Source organism: Petromyzon marinus, chromosome 56 (assembly GCF_048934315.1).
Source record: "Petromyzon marinus isolate PM22_M1 ecotype Great Lakes invasive population chromosome 56, UKy_Petmar_22M1.pri1.0, whole genome shotgun sequence".
NCBI classification, from domain to species: domain Eukaryota; kingdom Metazoa; phylum Chordata; class Hyperoartia; order Petromyzontiformes; family Petromyzontidae; genus Petromyzon; species Petromyzon marinus.
The window spans coordinates 6314653-6338386 of NC_133722.1; the positions used below are offsets into that span (position 1 = coordinate 6314653).

At 51.0% G+C, this 23734-nt stretch overlaps 1 protein-coding gene across 2 annotated transcripts in view; it reads right to left on the minus strand.

The window, feature by feature from the left end:
• Positions 1-4560: 4560 nt before the first annotated feature.
• The window catches only part of LOC116954755 (uncharacterized), a 43053-nt gene continuing 23879 nt past the window's right edge, over positions 4561-23734 (minus strand). The window contains exon 7 of one of the 2 annotated variants that reach the window (XM_032975528.2): positions 4561-11206. In XM_032975528.2, coding sequence (XP_032831419.2) covers positions 10767-11206 — 440 coding nt within the window. In that variant the 3' untranslated portion in view covers positions 4561-10766. Of the gene's footprint in view, positions 11246-23734 lie in introns of both variants that reach the window. The other variant, XM_032975527.2, reaches the window with a different exon arrangement.

Below are 23734 nucleotides of genomic sequence, written 5' to 3' on the forward strand. Positions count from 1 at the left end.
CAATCCTCTTCTGTCGTCGGCGAGCCATTGTTTTAGGTCTTCCTCTCCGCTTCCTTTATTTTTTCCAAACAACAACACACTTAATGTTCCTGTTGTCCAATCCTACATGTGTATAAATAGTGCCAGCTTCCTTCTCATCACTGCCTGCATCGGGTCGTCTTTGTTCAGCCTCGTTCTACGTTGGTCAGCGAGGTCCAGCTTATTAGATGCAGTCATCTGTCTAGCAATACAGTTCGAGTTGGCAACATCTTGTCTCTCTACGTCTTTTCAACGTCTCAAGTCTCCCGCAGGCATACGATGCTGTACTGAACACGCATGTTCATAACATGTACAGTTTGGTATTAGCTGATTTTCGTTGTTGCATGTTGTTGATATCCTAAGCGATGGGGATCCAGCTTACCAGTCGGGGCCGCGAGCTGAAGCACGCGCACATTCTCACTCCCGTAACCCAAGTGTGGCTGTTCCACCGCGGCCAACAGAGGGACAAACCCGTCCCTGGCCCCTTGTTTCTCATTCCCCCCCCCCCCCCCCCCCCCCATAATATTCCAAGGTATCGATGACACGAGACCGAAGAAGCGTGGCATTGTGTGACTGCAGCGAGCAGTGTTACCGATCAGCCTGTGTCTGGGCCCACGGGTCCTTGTTTATCCCCGCAAGCGAAGAGAGGCACCCTTTGTCAACATCTCGAGACCGGAACACCCTCGTGAAGTTTAATTTTCAGGAGCTGGAATGTAGCCAAGTGAATGTCAATGAGTACATTATGGTAAACTGTGCCGCTACCGTGGCGGCGTGCAGGGTGCCACGAAGTGCGCCGCTCTTGATGGACCCTCGGCTGTACGGAACATTTTCATCGCGAGTCTCGACCACCAGGACTGGCCGATCTGGCTCGGTGGCACGCAGCGATGTGGGGGAGGAGGAGGTTGTGAGTTCAATTCCTGGCTGTGGGGGAGGGCCGGGCAGTTTGTGGGGGAGGTTGACTCGGCCCACTGTCCATCTGTGGTCGAAATTACAGACGCCGCCCTTGTCATGGCAACGTGGAATTTCCACCACTGACTCGGGGCTGTAAACATGGAACACTGCTCATATGAATATGAATTTCTGTTCATATGAGCAGGACATTAGTCGTTGTTTTATACAGCACAAAAGTTATCGGGAAAGGCGCGTGCTTTGTAAACTAACACGGAACATTTCCATCGCGAGTCTCGACCAGCAGGACTGGCCGATCCGGCCCGGTAGCACGCAGCGATGTGGGTGGGCGAGGAGGAGGAGGTTGTGAGTTCAATTCCTGGCTGTGGTGGTGGGGGAGGGCCGTGGATTTTGTGGGGGAGGTTGACTCGGCTCATCGTCCATCTGTGGTCGAAATGAGAGACTCGCCCTTGTCATGGCAACGTGGAATTTCCACCACTCTGGGCTGTAAAGACATGAGCACTGCCTCCGTGCTGACATGAGCAGGAAATTAGTTGGGTTTTTGAAATTCAAATATGCAGCACAAAAGCTTATCGCGAAGGGCACGTGCTTTGTAAATTACACGGAACATTTCCGTGCTACGAGTCTGGCAGAGGTGATTGATGGTGACGAATTCCAGTTTTTTTTGTCACAAAGCGAAACATTTAAGAGAACCCCCCCGTAATGTCATTCTGCAGTCATCTGACGGTTTGCCCCGTAGTCCTCCGATATTTGGACGTGAACCTCAACGACACTTTTGGCGGTGAGATAAAAACACAATAACACCTTTTGCGCGTTTAATATTTTATAATAACCTACAATTTCCCAAGACGTCGCCTAATTTAGACGAGCTGTTTAATATTTGATGACGTGCAAGCTGCTAAGACATCGCTTGATAATTCCAAGAGGCGGGGGTGGTGGTGGGGGGGCGGTAAACAAGAGCCATCCCTCGGGTACGGCCAATCGAGGCGACTGCCTCGGGCCCCGCGCATTAGGGGGGGGGGTGGGGGGCAGCGCTTCGCCGTCACGCTGCGATGAAGTGACATCGTTGAGGGTCTTGGCTGATGGATGTTCGGTGGTTCTTCGTGGGCAAGACATCGTGTGAACTCCCATGCAGTCTCTCCTGCCTACGGGGAGGCTGAAAATACCATCAGAATCTGAATGCTTATTTAGATTGCAAGAGGAATCCGGCTATAAAGCTCTTTTTTTTACGATGTCCAGTAAGGGGGCACTGTGGCCGGAAAGTTACAACAACAAATAATGCAAAAAAACACGGTAGGAGTATAAAATATAGGAAAGGTAATAAAATAAAATAAAACGCGTATTTCACGACATGGTAAATAAATAAAAAATTATTATTTTAAAATTAAAATAAATTTATTTCACTAAAAGTAAAATAAGTTTATTTCAGTACAATGTATAGGAAAGGTAAGAAAAAATGGCAAAAAAATTAAAATGTTCATTTAACAAAAAGTAAAATCAATTCAAATTAATTCATTCATTTTTTAAATTTAAAGACGTTTATTTCACTAAAATGAAAATAAACTGTTAATTTTGAAATATTTAAAAATGCATGTTTGTATATTTAAAATAGAATAAACTGCTTTATTTTATCAGGTAAAGCCCGCAGCTATTTATCTTCTTTTTCAGAAGCGATCTGGTTATCACAATGTGGGCATTTACAGCAGACAAATACTCTAAGTAATTCTAGATTTCGCTAAATTCTCCTGTTTGATTTGTACTAGGTGCCTTGGTGAATGTATATGCTCTGACTTTAACATAGCTATTTCTGTGACCAGTTACAAGCTAATCACTCAGCTATTTCAATGCTAAATTCTATGCTAATTCCTTTGTCAAGGGGTGCCTCTGCGGATGTGTATACTTTAACTTAGCTATTTCAATGAGCCATTTCAATGCTAAATTATATGCTAATTCCTTTGTCAAGGCGCTTTGTTTTCTTCTCACACAGCTTAAAGGTCGTGATCTAAGCGTGGCTTTTCTCACTCCAGCGCTGTCCTCCAGACAGTCTCGTCCCTTCACCTGATGAAGGCCGCTTGTGTTGTGGCCGAAACGTCGTGATTTTTTGTTATTTTTTGTTATTTTATTTTCACCTACGTGACTTTATCCAATAGAACCAAAGAGTATGGACTCTAAATAATCTCAAACGAATGTTCATTCTTCAATGTGTATGGGAAGAGCTCGGAGGACCCCCCCCCCCCCCGGAGGAAAATCCACGCGACCACGTGGCTAGAGAGGCAGAGACGCAAACTCCAAACATACCAGCAGAGGGCAGTTACGCAGCGCGCCTGTTTTTTTGTTAAACAGCCGCTGGAATGTACTCCCAAATACTCCCAACACGTTTACAACAAGCAAAAGAAAAACACGACGGGGGGGGGGGGGGGGGGGAGAGGTTGCCTCCACTCCCACCCCCTTTGGCTGACAGAATACAGAGCGGGGAGTGGGGTTGGTTGGGTGGAGTGGGAACTTGTGACATCTCACGAGAGCAAAAGTCAAACAAACTCCGAACAGCAAACCTCGGCAAAAAAAAACAAAAACACGCGCGCCTGAATTCGCCATACAGAAGCAATACTTCAATTGGTCGTGCGATGTTAAAATTAAACCCTTGTCCCGCCCCGGTCACGAAACGCCACCACCGCCAGTACGGAATCATCGAAATCTTTGTTAACACTGGAGGCAATTCAGTACGAAGGAGACACCACAGCGATACACCTCCACTTGCTCCTGAAACTGGTTGTCTGGCTTGACCAACCTGAACGTGACATTGTAAGTCGTTGCTCTACGTCCACGTCAGCTGTGCGAGATAAGAAGAAGCAGATATCAACCAGTGGGACTTCTTCTAGGTGTAGCTTGGGCTAGGGAGTCATTTGAAGCACCCTGTACATCCCCGACCCCCACCCCCCCCAGGGTCATTACAATCATCAGCAGTAGAAGCCGCAGCAACAGAAGCATTACCATCCACCACCACCACCATCACACCCAGCATCATTGCCACTTACATCATTACCACCACGATCGTGAACGCCATCAGCAGCAGCAACAGAGGCAACAACAGCCTCATCATCACCAGCGCCATCATTACTGGCACCACCATGGAAACTGACACCACCACCAGCAGCACCACCACCAGCACCATCACCAGCAGTCGCAGCAGCAACAATGAGAGCAGTTGTCACCATCACCACCGCTAGCAGCAAGCAACATCAGCTGCGTAACCACCACCATCGTCACCACCACGCTCATTAAGACAACCACCACCACCACACACATTATTGCCCGAGGCATGAATCCGTCATCACCATCGTCATCACCATCGCTGCATAGTCACGCGAATGAACAACGCCTGGCGAGACTGCTCCGCTGGACAGGAGATCATCGTTGATTGTTACCGCCTGGGTTGTCGCAATTGTGCTGTTGCTGCTGTTCTCCGGTGCGTTTTGTGGTTCGACGTTTCGCCCCACGTCGCCGGCAGCTCCCCCCAGAAGCCCCTCTTCTGAAGTAGAACCTCCTCCTACTCCTCCGGCTCGTGCAGCGAAGTTGTGTCGAACAGCACGCGGTGGACACAACTCCCAAATGAAAACACACACACACACGACGGACAGCAAGCGTCGTGTTTTTATTTTTATTTGGGAAGGACTGGTCCACCGTCTTGGCTAATGTGGAATTGAACACCGCCAGTTCAGGGACCAATCGCCCCACCATGACACGGGGGCATTGTCTTCGACGGGCAAAGTAACCTCATTCACGGTCAGGTGTGTGAACGCGATATATTGATTTTCTTTGTATTCTTTCGTTCTTTCGGTAAAGTCACGTAGATAGAAAATAAAAAATAAAATACAAGTAAAATTTAACATATTTTTCAATATTTTAACTTTTATCTATCGACGTGACTTTACCGAAAGAACCAAAGAATACAAAGCAAAGTAATACAATTTTAAAATATTTTTAAACAATTAAAATTATATTTAAATTTTATTTTTATTTTCTCTCTACGTGACTTTACCGACAGAACCAAAGAATGTGAATTCCTGCAGTCACGAAAGTTTTAAGTCAAGATATATTGCTTCTTACGTGTACATTCCAAAACTCTAATTGTTATTTGCAACGAATTAACTCTTGGGGAAGAAGGAGTGGGATGGGGGGCGGTTGTGCCCCCCACCCCCCCCATCTCACCCCCCACTCCACCGAGCCGGCCCCCTGGGGGTGCCGCGGGTTCCGAGGGGCCGGTGTCGCCGCTTGAATTCAATTTTCCGAGATGTTATGGAAAGGTCGCGGGAACTCGCAAAAGAGAAAATTCCACCGCCTCCCCCCGCCCCATCACCACCCCCCACCTCACTGCCTCGGCCGTGAGAGCCACTTGGGAGTAATGAGGACATTACAAAAAACCTCGAATAACAATTAAAGAGTTGTTTGGAAAAACGCTCGTGAAAGCGGCGGTTAGTTACGACGAGTGGGCCGAAGACATCGAGGAAGGCAGAGGACGCGAAGGAGGCCCAATACTGCGCCAACTTCGTCTCAACGTTGGCTTAACGTCGGGCCAACGTTGGTTCAACGTGTGGCCAATATTGGCTCAACGTTGGCTTAACGTTGGTGCAACGTCGGTTCAACGTTGGGCCAACGTTGGGCCGACGTCGGCTCAACGTTGGCTCAACGTTGGGCCATGTTTAGTGGGTAAGGCCTGCGCCCTTGTCTGCTAGATCGTGCGTGTCTTCTCTCGACACGTGTGTGTCGCAGTCACGATGAGAAGGGTGGGTTTATTTATATATTTTATTTTACATTCACTTGCCCAGTTCACTTTGTATGCTTTGGCCACCAAAGTGACTGAATTGGCCAAACATTGTGGTCCAATTTAACTAACAACTGCCCTTTTATATTCTTCGTTCTTTAGGTAAAGTCACGTAGATAGAAGAAAAATAATAATAAAAAATAAAGTGAAACAAATATATTTTGCATTTTTGTAAAATAAAAAGTTATATATTTTTTATTAATTTTATTTTTCTCATGAATTTTCTATCTGCGTGACTTTACCGAAAGAACCAAGAATATGAATTTCCCTCAGGCACGAAAGCTTTAAGTAAAAAATTACTATTCTTAGCTCTTTCGGTAAAGTCACGTTGAAGGGAAACAATAAAATAATAAAATATATATAAAACAATAACAATTCTCACGACGTTTCGACGATAACGCAAACGGTCATCATCAGGTGTGAAAAACCAACGGCAAGAAAAAACCAACGGCGGTTTGCATTTATTTATTTTTAAACGGTGCATTTATTTATTAACAAAAAACCGTTAGCGCCACGGGCAGCGATTTGGCAGTTTATTTAGAAGGACGAGTCCATCTATGTTCTGAAAAGAGGAGGGGGGAGACGAAAAATTAATGTATGCTGTCTGAAAGCCACTGTAAGCGTGAACAATCAATTAAGACCTGAAATGGTTAATCAAATCTTTCCAATGATTGCTAAGCCAGAATCCATCTTCTCGGTTGAAATTGTCTCTGTGCTTGTATATGTGGATAGCCTCATGAACGAATCTCTTATGGTAGCCAGATGGCTTACAAAGAACCTCTGTCTTGGAGAAGTCAATGTCATGTGAGCCTACTGAATTATAACAATGATCTGCCACGGCCGAGGTGTTGGTCCTACCGTGTTTAAGGTCTACTTTGTGTTCACGAATGCGGTCCGAGACATGGTGTTTGGTTTCTCCAATGTAACTACTACCACAGAGGCAACTTAGTTTGTAGACACCAAAAAAGATCTCCAAAATCTTGAATAAACATAAGATCCAGGTCCGTTTCAACACATTACATAAAATCCGTCACCTGGTTCCGTCTGTAAAAGATGTGATTCCGGACATACAGTACCCTGGTGTCTACAAACTAAGTTGCCTCTGTGGTAGTAGTTACATTGGAGAAACCAAACGCCATGTCTCAGACCGCATTCGTGAACACAAAGCAGACCTTAAACACGGTAGGACCAACACCTCGGCCGTAGCAGATCATTGTTATAATTCAGTAGGCTCACATGACATTGACTTTTCCAAGACAGAGGTTCTTTGTAAGCCATTTGGCTACCATGAGAGATTCGTTCATGAGGCTATCCACATATACAAGCACAGAGACAATTTCAACCGAGAAGATGGATTCTGGCTTAGCAATCATTGGAAAGATTTGATTAACCATTTCAGGTCTTAATTGATTGTTCACGCTTACAGTGGCTTTCAGACAGCATACATTAATTTTTCGTCTCCCCCCTCCTCTTTTCAGAACATAGAAGGACTCGTCCTTCTAAATAAACTGCCAAATCGCTGCCCATGGCGCTAACGTTTTTTTTTAAATAAATAAATGCACAAATAAATAAATGCAAACCGCCACTTCTTTCAAATGTTTCTTGCCGTTGGTTTTTCACACCTGATGATGACCGTTTGCGTTATGGTCGAAACGTCGTGAGAATTTTTATTGTTTTATATATTTTATTATTTTATTGTTTCCCTTCAACGTGACTTTACCGAAAGAGCTAAGAATATGAATTACTGCAGTCACGAAAGCTTTAAATCAAAATGTAAAAATTGACTCTTTTATATTTGACCAGGTAAGGCTCACTGAATTTTGCAGGACCCTTCCTGAATAACGACGATTCTTGAGACCCATGATTTATTGGGTAAATAAAGAGCATTCTGGTGATGATTATCATTGATGTTTTTACTACTCCTCTAGTTAACGTGACACGAGACATGGTTTGTGAAAGCTACGGTGATGGTTACAATGATGGTGATGTTGGTGGTGAAGGCAGTGACGGTGGTGGTAGTGATTATTATGATGATGATGATGGTTGTGGTGAAGGCAATGATCGTGGTGGTAGCGATTATGATGATGGTGGTTGTGGTGAAGGCAGTGAGGGTGGTGGTGGTAATGGTAGTGGTGGTGGTGAGTGGGAGACAACACTGGGTCTGCTTTGCGTGCCTTGTGTCACGTGGCTACGGCAGCAGATATTAAATATGCGAAGACATTCGACGCGAGACAGTCGCTCTGTAGTGTCCGATTAGAATACAACGAGTCTCGCCCTAGCCCTAGCGAGTCTACCCTTAAGCCTGCTCCTAACGAGTCTCGCCCTAGCCCGAACGAGTCTACCCCTAAGCCTGCTCCTAACGTGTCTCGCCCTAGCCCTAACGAGTCTACCCCTAAGCTTGCTCCTAACGAGTCTCGCCCTAGCCCTGCCCCTAACGAGTCTACCCCTAACCCTGCCCCTAGCGAGTCTAACCTTAACCCCACCCTAACCCTGCCCATAGCGAGACTAACCCAAATCCTGCCCCTAGCGAGTCTAACCCTAATCCTGCCCCTAGCAAGTCTAACCCAGCCCCTAGCGAGTCTAACCGTGCCCTTAGCGAGTCTAACCTAAACTATGCCCCTAGCAAGTCTAACCCTGCCCCTAGCGAGTCTAACCCAAACCCTACCCCTAGCGAGTCTAACCAAAACCCTGCCCCTAGCGAGTCTAACCCAAACCCTGCCCCTAGCGAGTCTAACCCAAACCCTGCCCTTAGCGAGTCTAACCCAAACCCTGCCCCTAGAGAGTCTAACCCTAACCCTGCCCCTAGCGAGTCTAACCCTAACCCTGCCCCTAGCGAGTCTAACCCTAAACCTGCCCCTAGCGAGTCTAACCCTAACCCTGTCCCTAGCGAATCTAACCCTAACCCTGCCCCTAGCGAGTCTAACCTTAACCCTGCTCCTAGGGAGTCTAACCCTAACCCCACCCTTAACCCTGCCCCTAGCGAGTTTAACCCTAACCCTGCCCCTAGCGAGTCTAACCCTACCCCTAGCGAGTCTAACCCTAACCCTGCCCCTAGCGAGTCCAACCCTAACTCTGCCCCTAGCGAGCCTAACCCTAACCCTGCCCCTAGCGAGTCTAACCCTAACCCTGCCCCTAGCGAGTCTAACCATAACCCTGCCCCTAGCGAGTCTAATCCTAACCCCACCTTAACCCTGCCCTTAGCGAGTCTAACCCTAACCCTGCCCCTAGCGAGTCTAACCTTAACCCTGCCCCTAGCGAGCCTAACCCTAACCCTGCCCCTAGCGAGTCTATCCCTAACCCTACCCCTAGCGAGTCTAACCCTAACCCTGCCCCTAGCGAGACTAACCCTAACCCTGCCCCTAGCGAGTCTAACCCTAACCCTGCCCCTAGCGAGTCTAACCTTAACCCTGCTCCTAGCGAGTCTAACCCTAACCCTGCTCCTAGCGAGTCTAACCCTAACCCTGCCTCTAGCGAGTCTACCCCAAACCCTGCCCCTAGCGAGTCTAACCCTAACCCTGCCCCTAGCGAGTCTAACCATAACCCTGCTCCTAGCGAGTCTAACCCTAACCCCACCCTTAACCCTGCCCCTAACGAGTCTAACCCTAATCCTGCCCTAGCAAGTCTAACCCTAACCCTGCCCCTAGCAAGTCTAACCCTGCCCCTAGCGAGTCTAACCCTAACCCTGCCCCTAGCGAGTCTAACCCTAACCCTGCCCCTAGCGAGTCTAACCCTAACCCCACCTTTACCCTGCCCCTAGCGAGTCTAACCTTAACCCCACCCTAACCCTGCCCCTAGCGAGTCTAACTCCAACCCTGCCCCTAGCGAGTCTACCCCAAACCCTACCCCTAACCGCCGCCGCCGTCCCCTGGCGGTCTCGCGAACGCAGCGATCCGTCCTCGCGCTTCTTTCGTCCGATCCGACCAAAACCAAAACCCAACGTCCAAGTGACTGACGGGACCTCATTGCCCAGCGGTGCGCAAAGAAAGGGCGGGGGGGAGGGGGGGCGACGGGAGGGGGGGGGGGCACGCAAATCACAAGCATCTCCTGCGAAGCATTAAAACAAAAAAACTAAAAAATTCGTCGTCCGCGCTCTCCCCTTGTTCGGCCCAGAACGGGAGAGAAGCGGGCCCGACAGTTCGCGGTTCGAGGCCCGGCGGCCGCCCCGGTTAATCCCGTGGTGGGGCGTGGGGGTGGGTCTAATCGAGCGCGCAAACTCGCGCCTGTCTGCCGCGCGGGTCGCGAATGCCGAAGGAGCCGTCATGCCGACGTCAGCAGCACGTCACCGGAACCAGGGGGAGGCACAGCAAGAACAAAAAAATCGCCAAATGCGAGAACGCGTCGAGCGCACATGAATCGGTGGGGTAAAAGCCGCTCAGCGACATCGCCCGTGCTTACTGGGCAGACTAAAACTCATCTGTAACGCCGCAGCGGCTTCCTGATATCCTTGCGCTATTAGAATACCAAACGTACCGAACCAAAATTATTATTAATTCTCATTGTGTCATGGGGATCACGAGACACCTGCTGAAGCAAAGGGGGCAGCTGAAATTACCACCGAATGCTTACAGAGAAGAGAGAGAGATGAAAATTTAAATATAATCCAAACCACAATTTATTTTTTTAAATGGAGACATTTTCATAGCAAACGCCCGACGCTGGGAACGGGAAAACGGTGGGGGGGGGGGGGAGGTAAGGAGCGGGGAGCTAAAACGTTCCACCTCAAGTGGAATCGTTCCATCTCCCGCAACGCATCACGGGTACCTGGAACACTCCCCCCCGCCACCGCCTACCCCGTGGGGTCTTCACCCTCCCTTCACACCCAACAGAGGTCAAACTCATTCGCACGATCGAGCAATCGAATTCCCAAGACGACAGCAGCTAGACCATTGCCCCTCTGGCAGGGCCACCCTTTTCACTACCGCCACCGCCACCACCACCACGGCGCTGTACCAGCTTCACAGATCCGTTTCACTCCAACCCGGAACCCCTCTTGCCCCCCCCCCCCCACCCCGAGCATTCAGTTCACAGTTGGCCCAGTGCCAACCTCCGTGCCTATGTGGGTATCTACGTGAGCGCCCAACTGGGCGCCTGGCTCAGTCGCTGACTCTGCGCCTGGCTTAGCGGCTGACTGGACGTCGAATTGGATGCCGGGCTTGGCAGCCGACTCGACGTCTGGCCGCCGAGCCTCGAACCGGACGTGCGCCTTGACGCGCGGCTGGGCGTCGGCCCCGCCGGCTGACCGCTCGTCTGCGTCGGTGTCCGGCTGCGCGCCGGCCCCTCCGTCTTGCCCTGCGCTGGGCTCGGAGTCCGAACGGGAGCCGCCCTCCACTGCCCGCTGAGCGTCGGCGGTCGCGTGGCTCTCGTGGCTCGCGTCCTGCCGGGGACCCGGAGCGCCGCTCGGGAGTTTGGCTCCAGCGTCCGGCTCCGTCGCCGCCTCCACCACGCCGATCTTGTCACCTACAGGCGCCAGCGGCAGACAGGGGAAGCACAGACACCCTAGGGCAGCTTGAGCACCCGCAAGGCTGCGTTTATTTTTTTTTTAAACGTAAAAAATATATACTTATATTTTACTCGCTCGTACAACATCTACGGTGATCGGTGATGCTTTTATCGGCAAATTTTGTGCGCGGCTGGGGGGCCGCGGGGCTCGGTGGTGAGCGGCGCTCTGGGCATGGGACTCCAAATTCGCCGGTTCGTACGTACATACGTATGTAGGCACGTACGTATGTATGTACGTACGTACGCACGGTCTCATTCGCAAAAGAGTGACCACGGGCTCGCCAAAATGACAAAAGGGAGAATGTAAAAGAAACTAAAACAATGCCGCGAATAAAAATCAGAGAGAGAGAAAAATAAATATAACGCGATAGATGAGATGACCAAATATGTAAGTGTGTATGTTGAACTTCGTTGGCACCATACGTTCGCCGACCGTGCTGATCAGAGGTACGGGGAGAGGGTGGCAATGACAACAACACTAAACACACAAAAGAGCGCTTCTCAAGAAAACACATTCTCCTGCGGAGGGAGCTGGTAGGAACGTTGGGTTGCTCGGTCAATGGCCACGGTCAACGGCGGCACCACGTGGTGTATCCCGCACAATATGCCCGACTGTGAGGGCGGGCACAAGCCGGCGTGAGTAGGTGAAACGTTGAGTTTTATAAGGGCACCACGGGGTGACCAGCCTCTCCCCACCCAGCCCCACCCCTCCCACCCCCCATCCAGCCCCTCCCCTCCCACCCCCCACCCAGCCCCACCCCTCCCACACCCCACCCTCCCCACCCAGCCCCTCCCCACCCAGCCCCTCCCCACCCTCCCCACCCTCCCCACCCAACCTCTCCCTCTCCACCCAGCCCCTCCCCACCCTCCCCTCTCTACCCAGCCCCACCCCTCCCATTTTTGGATGCACGACGGACGGACGGACGGACACAATAATCCCCTGTGGGCTGGTGGTGTAACCAGGAGGTTCCTACCAGTATTCCTTGTCAATGTCGAGACCGCAGTGGTGCTGAAGCAGCTTCACTGCGGTCTTGCACCCCTTTTGATTCTCAATCGTAAACACGTGGAGGGTGTTGATGAAACAGAATTAAGTTATCTCGCACCCCCAGGGGGTGCAGCGTGCACCCCCAGGTGAAGAAGAAGAAAATGGAGGAGAACCACTGCTCTCGATGGTGGTTCGACCCCAATTCCTGGCGTAGCAGCTGCAACAGTGGCTCAAGGTTTCTCACAGCGAGAAAACGTTAACTGGACGTGGTGTGCCGGGCGAGGATATTTTTTTTCTCTCTTCCGGGGTCGCCGATCTGCACGCGGCTGAAATGAAGCAGCGGCGGCGCGTTGGGATGCGGGAGAGCATCGTGCGTGTGTGTGTGTGAGCGTGTGTGTGTGAGCGTGTGTGCGTGTGTGTGAGCGTGTATGTGTGCCACCATGAGGGGTGGACAGTCCTCTACTCGGGGCAGCAGACTGCCAAACAAAGAATAAAGGGTGCGTGGGAGCGTGGCGGTGAGGTGTGGGAAGCTGTAAGCCCCAGGCTACTTTGGGCTCGCCTTCCCATCAACCGGAGGCGAGGAGTGGTGGTCGTGGTTACTTATGCCCCCACCGAAGACGAACATCCGTGGAGGGATGCAGGCAAAGCCGATGAGTCAGATGCCTTCAATGACCTCCTGTCACAGGTGCTGGCTAAAGTGGCCCCTCGGGATAGAGTCATCATGTTGGGTGACTTCAATGCCCGAGTTGGTCATGATGCTGGCACCTGGTCTGGAGTGATTGGAAGGCATGGGCCAGATCAGCTCAATAACAACGGTAGGAGGCTGCTAGATTTTTGTGCAGCCCATGGGCTTGTAATTACCAACACGCTGTTCGGGCATCGGCGCATCCACACAACATCATGGATGCATGCCGGGTCCAAGCAAGAACATCTGCTGGACTACATATTGACGGACCAGCGGATGCGAGCCCATGTCCTTGACACCAGGACCTACCGTAGAGCTGATCTGCCCTCTGACAATCGACTAGTCATCTGTAAGATGCGCCTGCCATTCTTCCACTCCGGTGGTGGCTGTCCACCCAGGACCCCATTCCAACCTAAAGTGGCCTGGTCTCAGTTATCTGATGAAAGTTGCAAGCAAGAATTTCATCATCGCTTGCGGCTGGGATTGGCATCGTCCCCCACTCCTCCTGATCTCGAGGGTAAATGGGTGAGGTTTAGGACTGTGACTCATGCAGCTGCAATGGCTGCTTTGGGTACGCGGTCCAGACCTCCCCAGAGACCCTGGCTGACAGAGGAGGCGTTCAGGATGGTTGAGAAAAAGCGACAGGCCCACTGTCATCGGCTACAGAATCCCACGTCAGAGAATGAGGAGGCTTACCGCAGCCTTCGCTCGGAGGTTCGGAGAACCGTGAGGCACTGCAAGGATGGGTGGTGGTCGCGGGTTGCTGAGGAGATGGAGTCTGCCTCAGTGGCCCGCGATCACAAATCTCTCTTTAACTCCATCAAAAAAGTAACCTGCAGCGCCACACCTATTACCATCATTAGGGGGAAAAACGGTGATCCAATCTCCGACCCCCAGGAACAGGTTTGTAGATTTGCTGAGCACTTCTGTGAGGTCCTGGGGGAGGGGAAATCCCTCAGCCAAGAAAACATCGTGGCACAAAGTGAGGATGACCCTGCTGAGGCTGCGGTGCCTCAAAAAATTGGAAGAAGTCACCCCCTGTGAGTGGCTGGTTGAAGTACCATCTGTTGAGGAAGTACTGAAGGCGATCCGGAGTCTGAGACCAGGAAAGGCAGCGGGCAGAGATGATCTCCCAAGCGAAATGCTGAGGGAGGGTGGCGTTTGTGCACAGACTGCCCTATATGACATCATAACAACAGTCTGGACCACTGGACGGGTTCCGCAGGATTGGAAGGATGCCCTGGTGGTCCCCCTCTTTAAGAAGGAGGACCGCACAGACTGTAACAACTACAGGGGCATCTCACTCCTCAGTGTGCCGGGAAAGGTCCTGGCAAGGATTATTCAACATCGCCTCACCAGGCACGCTGAGGAGAGGCTTGCGGAGCCCCAATGCGGTTTCAGGAAAGGGCGGTCCTGTACAATGCCATATTTTCTGTCCGTCTGCTACAGCAGAGGTGTAGGGAATTCCAACAAGACCTACATCTCTGCTTTATTGACCTGGTCAAGGCCTATGATACCATCAGTAGGCCTGGGCTCTGGGTTGTTTTTCGTGCTTTTGGAGTCCCTGACCCTCTGCTCACGATTATTAAGGACCTACATGATGGTGAGCGGGCCCGGGTAAAACTACGTGGCCGGGAGTCAGAGCCATTCCCTGTACACCTTGGTGTGCGACAGGGATGTCCTCTGGCTCCCACATTAATTAACATCTATTTTGATCACGTAGTTCGTGAAGCCTTCAATAGCTGTACCGGGGGAATCTCCATTTGGTACAGATATAATGGGAGGCTGATCGATGCCCGGGTGCGGTCAAGGGATGGCTCCCTATTGCTCAACCATGTTATCTATGCTGATGATTTGGTAATAGCTGCTCATTCAGAGGAGGAGTTGGAGATGCTGCTACTGAGACTGGAGCGTACCACTAAGAGATGGGGCCTTACCATCAGCCCCACCAAAGCTAAGGACCTGCCTGGGTATTTTGTACCATCGGGCACTCCACCCCCACAACTCCCAATCGGTGATGGGGCAGTTGTGGAGAGAGTGGAGAGTTCCCCATACTTGGGCAGTGTGCTTATAACCGGCTCCAGTTTAACAGCAGAGGTCTCACTCCGAATCAGTCGAGTGGCAATATCTTTTCATCGGTTGCGTAACGCTGTGTGGAAGCTATCTGGTCTGTTGCTCCGCACTAAGCTTCAGGTCTTCTCGGCCACGGTCATTCCCTCCCTTCTCTACGCTTGCGAAACGTGGACCCCCTTAATGGAGCATCTTCGCCGGTTTGAAACATTTAGGCTGGCCTGCCTACGATCCATTCTGGGTTTAACCAGGCTGGATCGTGTGAGGAGCTCAAAAATCCTTGAAAGATCTGGGCAAGGTCCCATCGGTGAGCTCATCCGGCAGGAAAGGCTTGCGTTGGCTGGTTCATGTAGCCCGCATTCCCAGCCACCGCATGCCGAAACAGCTTTTGTTCGGCCGGATCGAGGGGGCTAAACGGGCGCGGCACGGGTTAGAGAAGAGATGGAGTGACGTGGTACAGGAGGACGTGGAGCTGAGTGGACTTCCCGATGACTGGTACCAGCGGTGTCAAGATCGGCCTCTGTGGAGGAGGCTCGTGAAGGACGCTACTGGGCAGTTGGAGGCAGTCGCCCTCCAACAACAACGGAAGGCGGAGGAGCGACGCTCACAACAACGAGCGGAGTGCCGGGTGGCTAAAGCACAGCAGGTTGGCACAGTAGGGGGCACAGGTGGTGCATCAGCCAATCATCTCATTCAGTCGACCGGTGGCACCTGGGTCTGCCCCGTGACCTCCTGCTAGCGCGCGTTCGACACTCCACGTGGCCTCAAGGTGCACATGGCCTGGCACAAGCGTCGTGGTGACGTCACCGCCACTTAGTCGCGAATGGCGGTTGTTGTTGTGTGTCTGTGTGTGTGTGCGTGTCTGTGTGTGTGTGCGCGTGTGTGTGTGTGTGCACGTGTGTCTGTGTGTGTGCTGTGTGTGTGTGTGCGTGTGTATGGGGAGCGATAGTGTAGCGGTTAGCTCGCTGCGCTATGAACCTGGCGACCCGGGTTCGATTCCCGTTCACGGCCAACACCAGTGACGATTATCTGAACCGGTCCCGGGCCTCCCCTAGGTCGACTCAGCCTCAAATGAGTACCTGGTGCGGTGTGTAAACATTGCCACTAGGGAGACAAAGGCGGTCGGGTGCGGTGCTGGCCACCCACCCCCTCGTGTACCGTTCCGGCCTTCATAGGTGCTCGCTAACAGCCCTTGCCCCTACAGTCTGTTAAGGCTATATGGGGGATCTTTGTCTTTTGTGTGTGTGTGTGTGCGTGTGTGTGTGTGTGCGTGTGTGTGTGCGCGTGTGTGTGTGCGCGTGTGTGCGTGTGTGTGTGCGCGTGTGTTACAGGCTACAAGGGGGATCTTTGTCTTTGCGCGTGCGTCGTTGCGTTTGTTTATCGTGCAGCGCCAAGGTTATGGAAACACAGCGTCGCATTACTCGGGCAAAGCCGTCATTGAAATGACTCCGCCCCCCTCCCCTCCTCACGGAGGCCCGCCCGCTCCCTCCTCTCGTTACCCAATCAGACAGCGCGGGCCCCGTTGTGACGATTATATAAATAAATAACCCACACCACGTGCCGTCCGTCGTCCGGATGCCCACCCGCGCCGGTTCACCCGCGGTGAACCGGCGCGGGTGGTTGAAGCGTGCGAGCGGGGGAAAAATAATAATAATAACGGAGTAAAAAAAAATCTGTTTTTTTAAACATACAGGGTGCTTACATTTTTTTTTTAAACACTCAGATGGGACTGTCGTTATTAATGGGAAAAAGTATAATAATACACTGTAACATGATAACAAATGTAATGTTAATCAGTTCAAAAAGTCAAAGAGTCTCCCACTTATATATTCTTGGTTCTTTCGGTAAAGTCACGTTGAAGGGAAACAATAAAGTAATAAAATATATATAAAACAATAAAATTCTCACGACGTTTCGACTGCAACACAAGCAGTCATCAGCATCATCATGACAACTGCTTGTGTTGCAGTCGAAACGTCGTGATAATTTTTTTATTATTTTATTGTTTCCCTTCAACGTGACTTTACCGAAAGAACCCAAAATATGAATCAATGCAGTCACGAAAGCTTTAAATCAAAGTCTCCCACTTGTTCGCCAGCGTTGTCAACGCGTGGCCTGGAATCTTCCCCAGGTGGGCTCCAGAGCCCCGAGGCAGCATTTCTTGTGGCGTCGTTGCAAATTCTCAGCAGTGTTCAGATTTTGTCGAAGCACCCCCTGTATATGTGTATATATATGTAGCGCCATTCACGCGAGGCTTCGCAGAGCTTTTACGACAGATTCCCAGTTTAAAGAAAGCAGCAGCAACAACAACAGCAGCAGCAAAGCCCCTTAACATTAAAACTAAAAGGCAAAACGACCCTGACACGGACGGGTACGCGAGAGAAGGTAAGTGTGGTTTTCAGACGAGTGCGAGAAAAAAAACCCCCTCGACTGACAGAGTGTACCTCGCGGTCTGGGACAAGGCATCGCACCTCCGATTTGGCACGGCTGGCTACGTACGGTGCGAAAGAAGTTCAACGCACGTACATACATACAAGGCGTTCCACAAACTGGGGCGAGGTCGTTAACATATCCCAGCCACCGTGATGATGATGAGAGAGAGACACGCAAACTCCAAGTCGGTACTCTATGAGCATTTTATGCTAATTCCTTTGTCAAAGCGTTTTGTTTCCTCCCACACAGCTTAAAGGACGTGACCTGGGCTTGACTGTCTCCATTCCAACGCTGTCCTCGTGACAGCCTGATCCCTTCACCTGATGAAGGCCACTTGTGTTGTGGCCAAAACGTCGTGATTTTTTGTTGTTTTATTTTTTACCTACGTGACTTTACCGAAGAGAACCAAAGAGTATGGATCGTTGCAGTCACGAAAGCTTCAAATCTAGAATATACAGCAGGCGTCAGGGTCGGGATCGAACCCACGACCTCCTGTAGATCAGGCGAGGTAGTTAACATCTCCTAGCCACCGTAATGATGATGATGAGAGAGAGACACCGCAAACTCCAAATATACAACAGCAGGCGTCGTCAGGGTCGGGATCGAACCCACGACCTCCTGTAGACCAGGCGAGGTAGTCAACATCTCCTAGCCACCGTGATGATGATGATGAGAGACACCGCAAACTCCAAATATACAGCAGCAGGCGTCGTCAGGGTCGGGATCGAACCCACGACCTCCTGTATACCGGGCGAGGTAGTCAACATCTCCTAGCCACCGTGATGATGATGATGAGAGAGAGACACGCAAACTCCAAATATCCAGCAGCAGGCGTCGTCAGGGTCGGGATCGAACCCACGACCTCCTGTAGACCACGCGAGGTAGTCAACAACTCCTAGCCACCGTGATGATGATGAGAGAGAGAGACACGCAAACTCCAAATATACAGCAGCAGGCGTCGTCTGGGTCGGGATCGAACCCACGACCTCCTGTAGACCAAGCGAGGTAGTTAACATCTCCTAGCCACCGTGATGATGATAATGATGAGAGACACCGCAAACTCCAAATATACAGCAGCAGGCGTCGTCAGGGTCGGGATCGAACCCACGACCTCCTGTATACCAGGCGAGGTAGTCAACATCTCCTAGCCACCGTGATGATGATGATGAGAGAGAGAGACACGCAAACTCCAAATATACAGCAGCAGGCGTCGTCAGGGTCGGGATCGAACCCACGACCTCCTGTATACCACGCGAGGTAGTCAACATCTCCTAGCGCACTCCACCATGGTGTTAAACAGCGCAGTCTCTAGCCCGTATCGTCCACTCTCTCTGCTGGCCTCTCTCCGTGCTGTGACAAAGGGCCAGTGCCCTGAAACGTCGCCCGTTACACGCAGATTTCCCTCGCTCTACGCGTGTTCGGTTTGTGTGATTCCGCGCTGGGTACGCGGCCTGCCTATTTGTATAAAAAAAATTCGCTCCGCTATGCGGATTGGATTCACTCTCCATTCGGCTATGCTGTCGAACGTGGGGCAACGTTGTGAGTACGTTGTGTGGACGTTGTGTGGACGTTGTGTTCTCTGCGGGAGACAGCTGTCTCACACACAGACATGCACGCAGATACATATAGATACATATATACACACAGATACATGCAGAGATAGACGCAAACATATACATAGAGAGACACACACGTACATATATAGAGATACACACGCACATAGATACACACACAGATACACATACACACAGATACACATACACACAGACGCATATAGAGATGCACACACAGATACACATACACACAGACACATACAGAGATACACACAGAGACACATACAGAGATACACACAGAGACACATACAGAGATACACACACAGACACATACAGAGATACACACAGAAATACACACACAGACACATACAGAGACAACAACAACAACAACAACCGCCATTCGCCACTAAATGGCGGTGACGTCACCACGACACTTGTGCCAGCCTATGTGCACCCTGAGGCCACGTGAAGTGTCGAACGCCCGCTGGCAGGAGGTCACGTGGCAGACCCAGGTGCCACGGGTCGACTGACTGAGATGACTGGCTGATGCACCACCTGTGCCCCCTACTGTGCCAACCTGCTGTGCTTTAGCCACCCGGCGCTCCGCTCGTTGTTGTGAGCGTCGCTCCTCCGCCCTCCGTTGTTGTTGGAGGGCGACTACCTCCAACTGCCCAGTAGCGTCCTTCACGAGCCTCCTCCACAGAGGCCAATCTTGACACTGCTGGTACCAGTCATCGGCAAGTCCACTCAGCTCCACGTTCTCCTGTACCACATCACTCCATCTCTTCTCTAGCCCGTGCCGCGCCCGCTTAGCCCCCTCAATCCGGCCGAACAAAAGCTGTTTCGGCATGCGGTGGCTGGGCATGCGGGCTACATGACCCAGCCATCGCAGCCTTCCCCTGCCGGAGGAGCTCACCGATGGGACCTTGCCCAGATCTTTCAAGGATTTGTGAGCTCCTCACACAATCCAGTCTGGTTAAACCTAGGATGGATCGTAGGCAGGCCAGCCTAAATGTTTCTAACCCGCGAAGATGTTCCATTAAGGGGGTCCACGTTTCGCAAGCGTAGAGAAGGGAGGGAATGACCGTGGCCGAGAAGACCTGAAGCTTAGTGCGGAGCGACAGACCAGGTAGCTTCCACACAGCTTTACGCAACCGATGAAAAGATATTGCCGCTCGACTGATTCGGAGTGAGACCTCTGCTGTTAAACTGGAGCCGGTCATAAGCACACTGCCCAGGTATGGGAAACTCTCCACTCTCTCCACAACGGCCCCATCAACGATTGGGAGTTGTGGGGGTGGAGTGTCCGATGGTACAAAATACCCAGGCAGGTGCTTAGTTTTGGTGGGGCTGATGGTAAGGCCCCACCTCTTAGTGGCACGCTCCAGTCTCAGCAGCAGCGTCTCCAATTCCTCCTCTGAATGAGCAGCTATTACCAAAATATCAGCATACATAACGTGGTTGAGCAATAGGGAGCCATCCCTTGACCGCTCCCGGGCGTCGATCAGCCTCCCATTATATCTGTACCATATGGAGATTCCCTCGGTACAGCTATTGAAGGCTTCACGAACTACGTGGTCAAAATAGATGTTAAATCATGTGGGAGCCAGAGGACATCCCTGTCGCACCTCAAGGTGTACAGGGAATGGCTCTGACTCCCGGCCACGTAGTTTTACCCGGGCCGGCTCACCATCATGAAGGTCCTTAATGGTCGTGATCAGAGGGTCAGGTACTCCAAAAGCACAAAGAACAACCCAGAGCCCAGGCCTACTGATGGTATCATAGGCCTTGACCAGGTCAATAATGCAGAGATGTAGGTCTTGTTGGAATTCCCTACACCTCTGCTGTAGCAGACGGACAGAAAATATGGCATCTATGCAGGACTGCCCTTTCCTGAAACCGTATTGGGGCTCCGCAAGCCTTTCCTCAGCGTGCCTGGCAAGGCGATGCTGAATAATCCTTGCCAGGACCTTTCCCGGCACACTGACGAGTGAGATGCCCCTGTAGTTGTTACAGTCTGTGCGGTCCCCCTTCTTAAAAAGGGGGACCACCAGGGCATCCTTCCAATCCTGCGGAACCCGTCCAGTGGTCCAGACCGTTGTTATGATGTCATATAGGGCAGTCTATGCACAAACGCCACCCTCCCTCAGCATTTCGCTTGGGAGATCATCTCTGTCCGCTGCCTTTCCTGGTCTCAGACTCCGGATTGCCTTCAGTACTTCCTCAACAGATGGCACCTCAGCCAGCCACTCACAGGGGGTGACTTCTTCCAATATTTGAGGCACCGCAGCCTCAGCAGGGTCATCCTCACTTTTTGCCACGATGTTTTCCTGGTTGAGGGATTTTACCTCCCCCAGGACCTCACAGAAATGCTCAGCAAATCTGCAGACCTGTTCCTGGGGGTCGGAGATTGGATCACCGTTTTTTCCCCTAATGATGGTAATAGGTGTGGTGCTGCAGGTTACTTTTTTGATGGAGTTAAATAGAGAATTGTGATCACGGGCCACTGAGGCAGACTCCATCTCCTCAGCAACCCGCGACCACCACCCATCCTTGCAGCGCCTCACGGCTCTCCGAACCTCCGAGCGAAGGCTGCGGTAAGCCTCCTCATTCTCTGACGTGGGATTCTGTAGCCGATGACAGTGGGCCTGTCGCTTTTTCTCAACCATCCTGAACACCTCCTCTGTCAGCCAGGGTCTCTGGGGAGGTCTGGACCGCGTACCCAAAGCAGCCATTGCAGCTGCATGAGTCACAGTCCTAAACCTCGCCCATTTACCCTCGACATCAGGAGGAGTGGGGGACGATGCCAATCCCAGCCGCAAGCGATGATGAAATTCTCGCTTGCAACTTTCATCAGATAACTGAGACCAGGCCACTTTAGGTTGGAATAGGGTCCTGGGTGTACACCCACCACCGGAGTGGAAGAATAGCAGGCGCATCTTACAGATGACTAGTCGATGGTCAGAGGGCAGATCAGCTCCACGGTAGGTCCTGGTGTCAAGGACATGGGCTCACATCCGCTGGTCCGTCACTATGTAGTCCAGCAGATGTTCTTGCTTGGACCCGGCATGCATCCATGATGTTGTGTGGATGCGTCGATGCCGGAACAGCGTGTTGGTAATTACAAGCCCATGGGCTGCACAAAAATCTAGCAGCCTCCTACCGTTGTTATTGAGCTGATCTGGCCCATGCCCTCCAATCACTCCAGACCAGGTGCCAGTATCATGACCAACTCGGGCATTGAAGTCACCCAACATGATGACTCTATCCCGAGGGGCCACTTTAGCCAGCACCTGTGACAGGAGGTCATAGAAGGCATCTGACTCATCGGCTTTGCCTGCATCCCTCCACGGATGTTCATCTTCGGTGGGGGCATAAGTAACCACGACCACCATTCCTCGCCTTCGGTTGATGGGAATGCGAGCCTAAAGTAGCCTGGGGCTTAAAGCTTCCCACACCTCACCGCCACGCTCCCACACCCCCTTCATTATTTTGTTCAAAGAAGAGCCACTCCCTGTTGTTTGGCAGTCTCCTGCCCCGAGTAGAGGACTGTCCACCCCTCATGGTGGCAGGAGCCAGAGCCGGTCCACCGGACCTCCTGAATGCCACATAGATCCAGGCGGTACCGGTCCAGCTCCCGACAGAGGAGTGGCAGCCTCTCCTCCGCAGTGAGCGTTCGAACATTCATACAGAGACACACACACAGACACATACAGAGATACACACATAGATACATACTGAGATATATACACACACACATACAGAGATACACACACAGATAGATACAGAGATACACACACAGATACATACAGAGATACACACACAGACACATACAGAGATACAGACACATACAGAGATACACACACAGACACATACAGAGATACATACACAGACACATACAGAGATACACACACAGATACATACAGAGATACACACACAGATACATACAGAGATACACACACAGACACATACAGAGATACGCACAGATACATACAGATATACACATACAGACACATACAGAGATACACACACAGACACATGCAGAGATACACACACGGAGATACACACAGAGATACACACAGAGATACATACACAGATACATACAGAGATACAGACACAGAGATGCACACACAGACACATACAGAGATACTCACACAGAGATACACACAGAGATACACACACAGATACATACAGAGATACACACACAGACACATACAGAGATACACACACAGATACATACAGAGATAAACACACAGACACATACAGAGATACACGCAGACACATACAGAGATACACACACAGATACATACAGAGATATACACACAGATACATACAGAGATACACACACAGACACGTACAGAGATACACACACAGACACATACAGAGATACACACACAGATACATACAGAGATACACACACAGACACATACAGAGATACACACAGATGCATACAGAGATACACACACAGACACATACAGAGATACACACACAGACACATACAGAGATACACACACAGATACATAGAGAGAGATACACACAGAGATACACAGAGATACACACACAGATACATACAGAGATACACACACAGATACATACAGAGATACACACACAGATACATACAGAGATACACACACAGATACATACAGAGATACACACACAGATGCATACAGAGATACACACACAGACACATACAGAGATACACACACAGACACATACAGAGATACACACACAGACACACACAAATACATACAAAGACACAA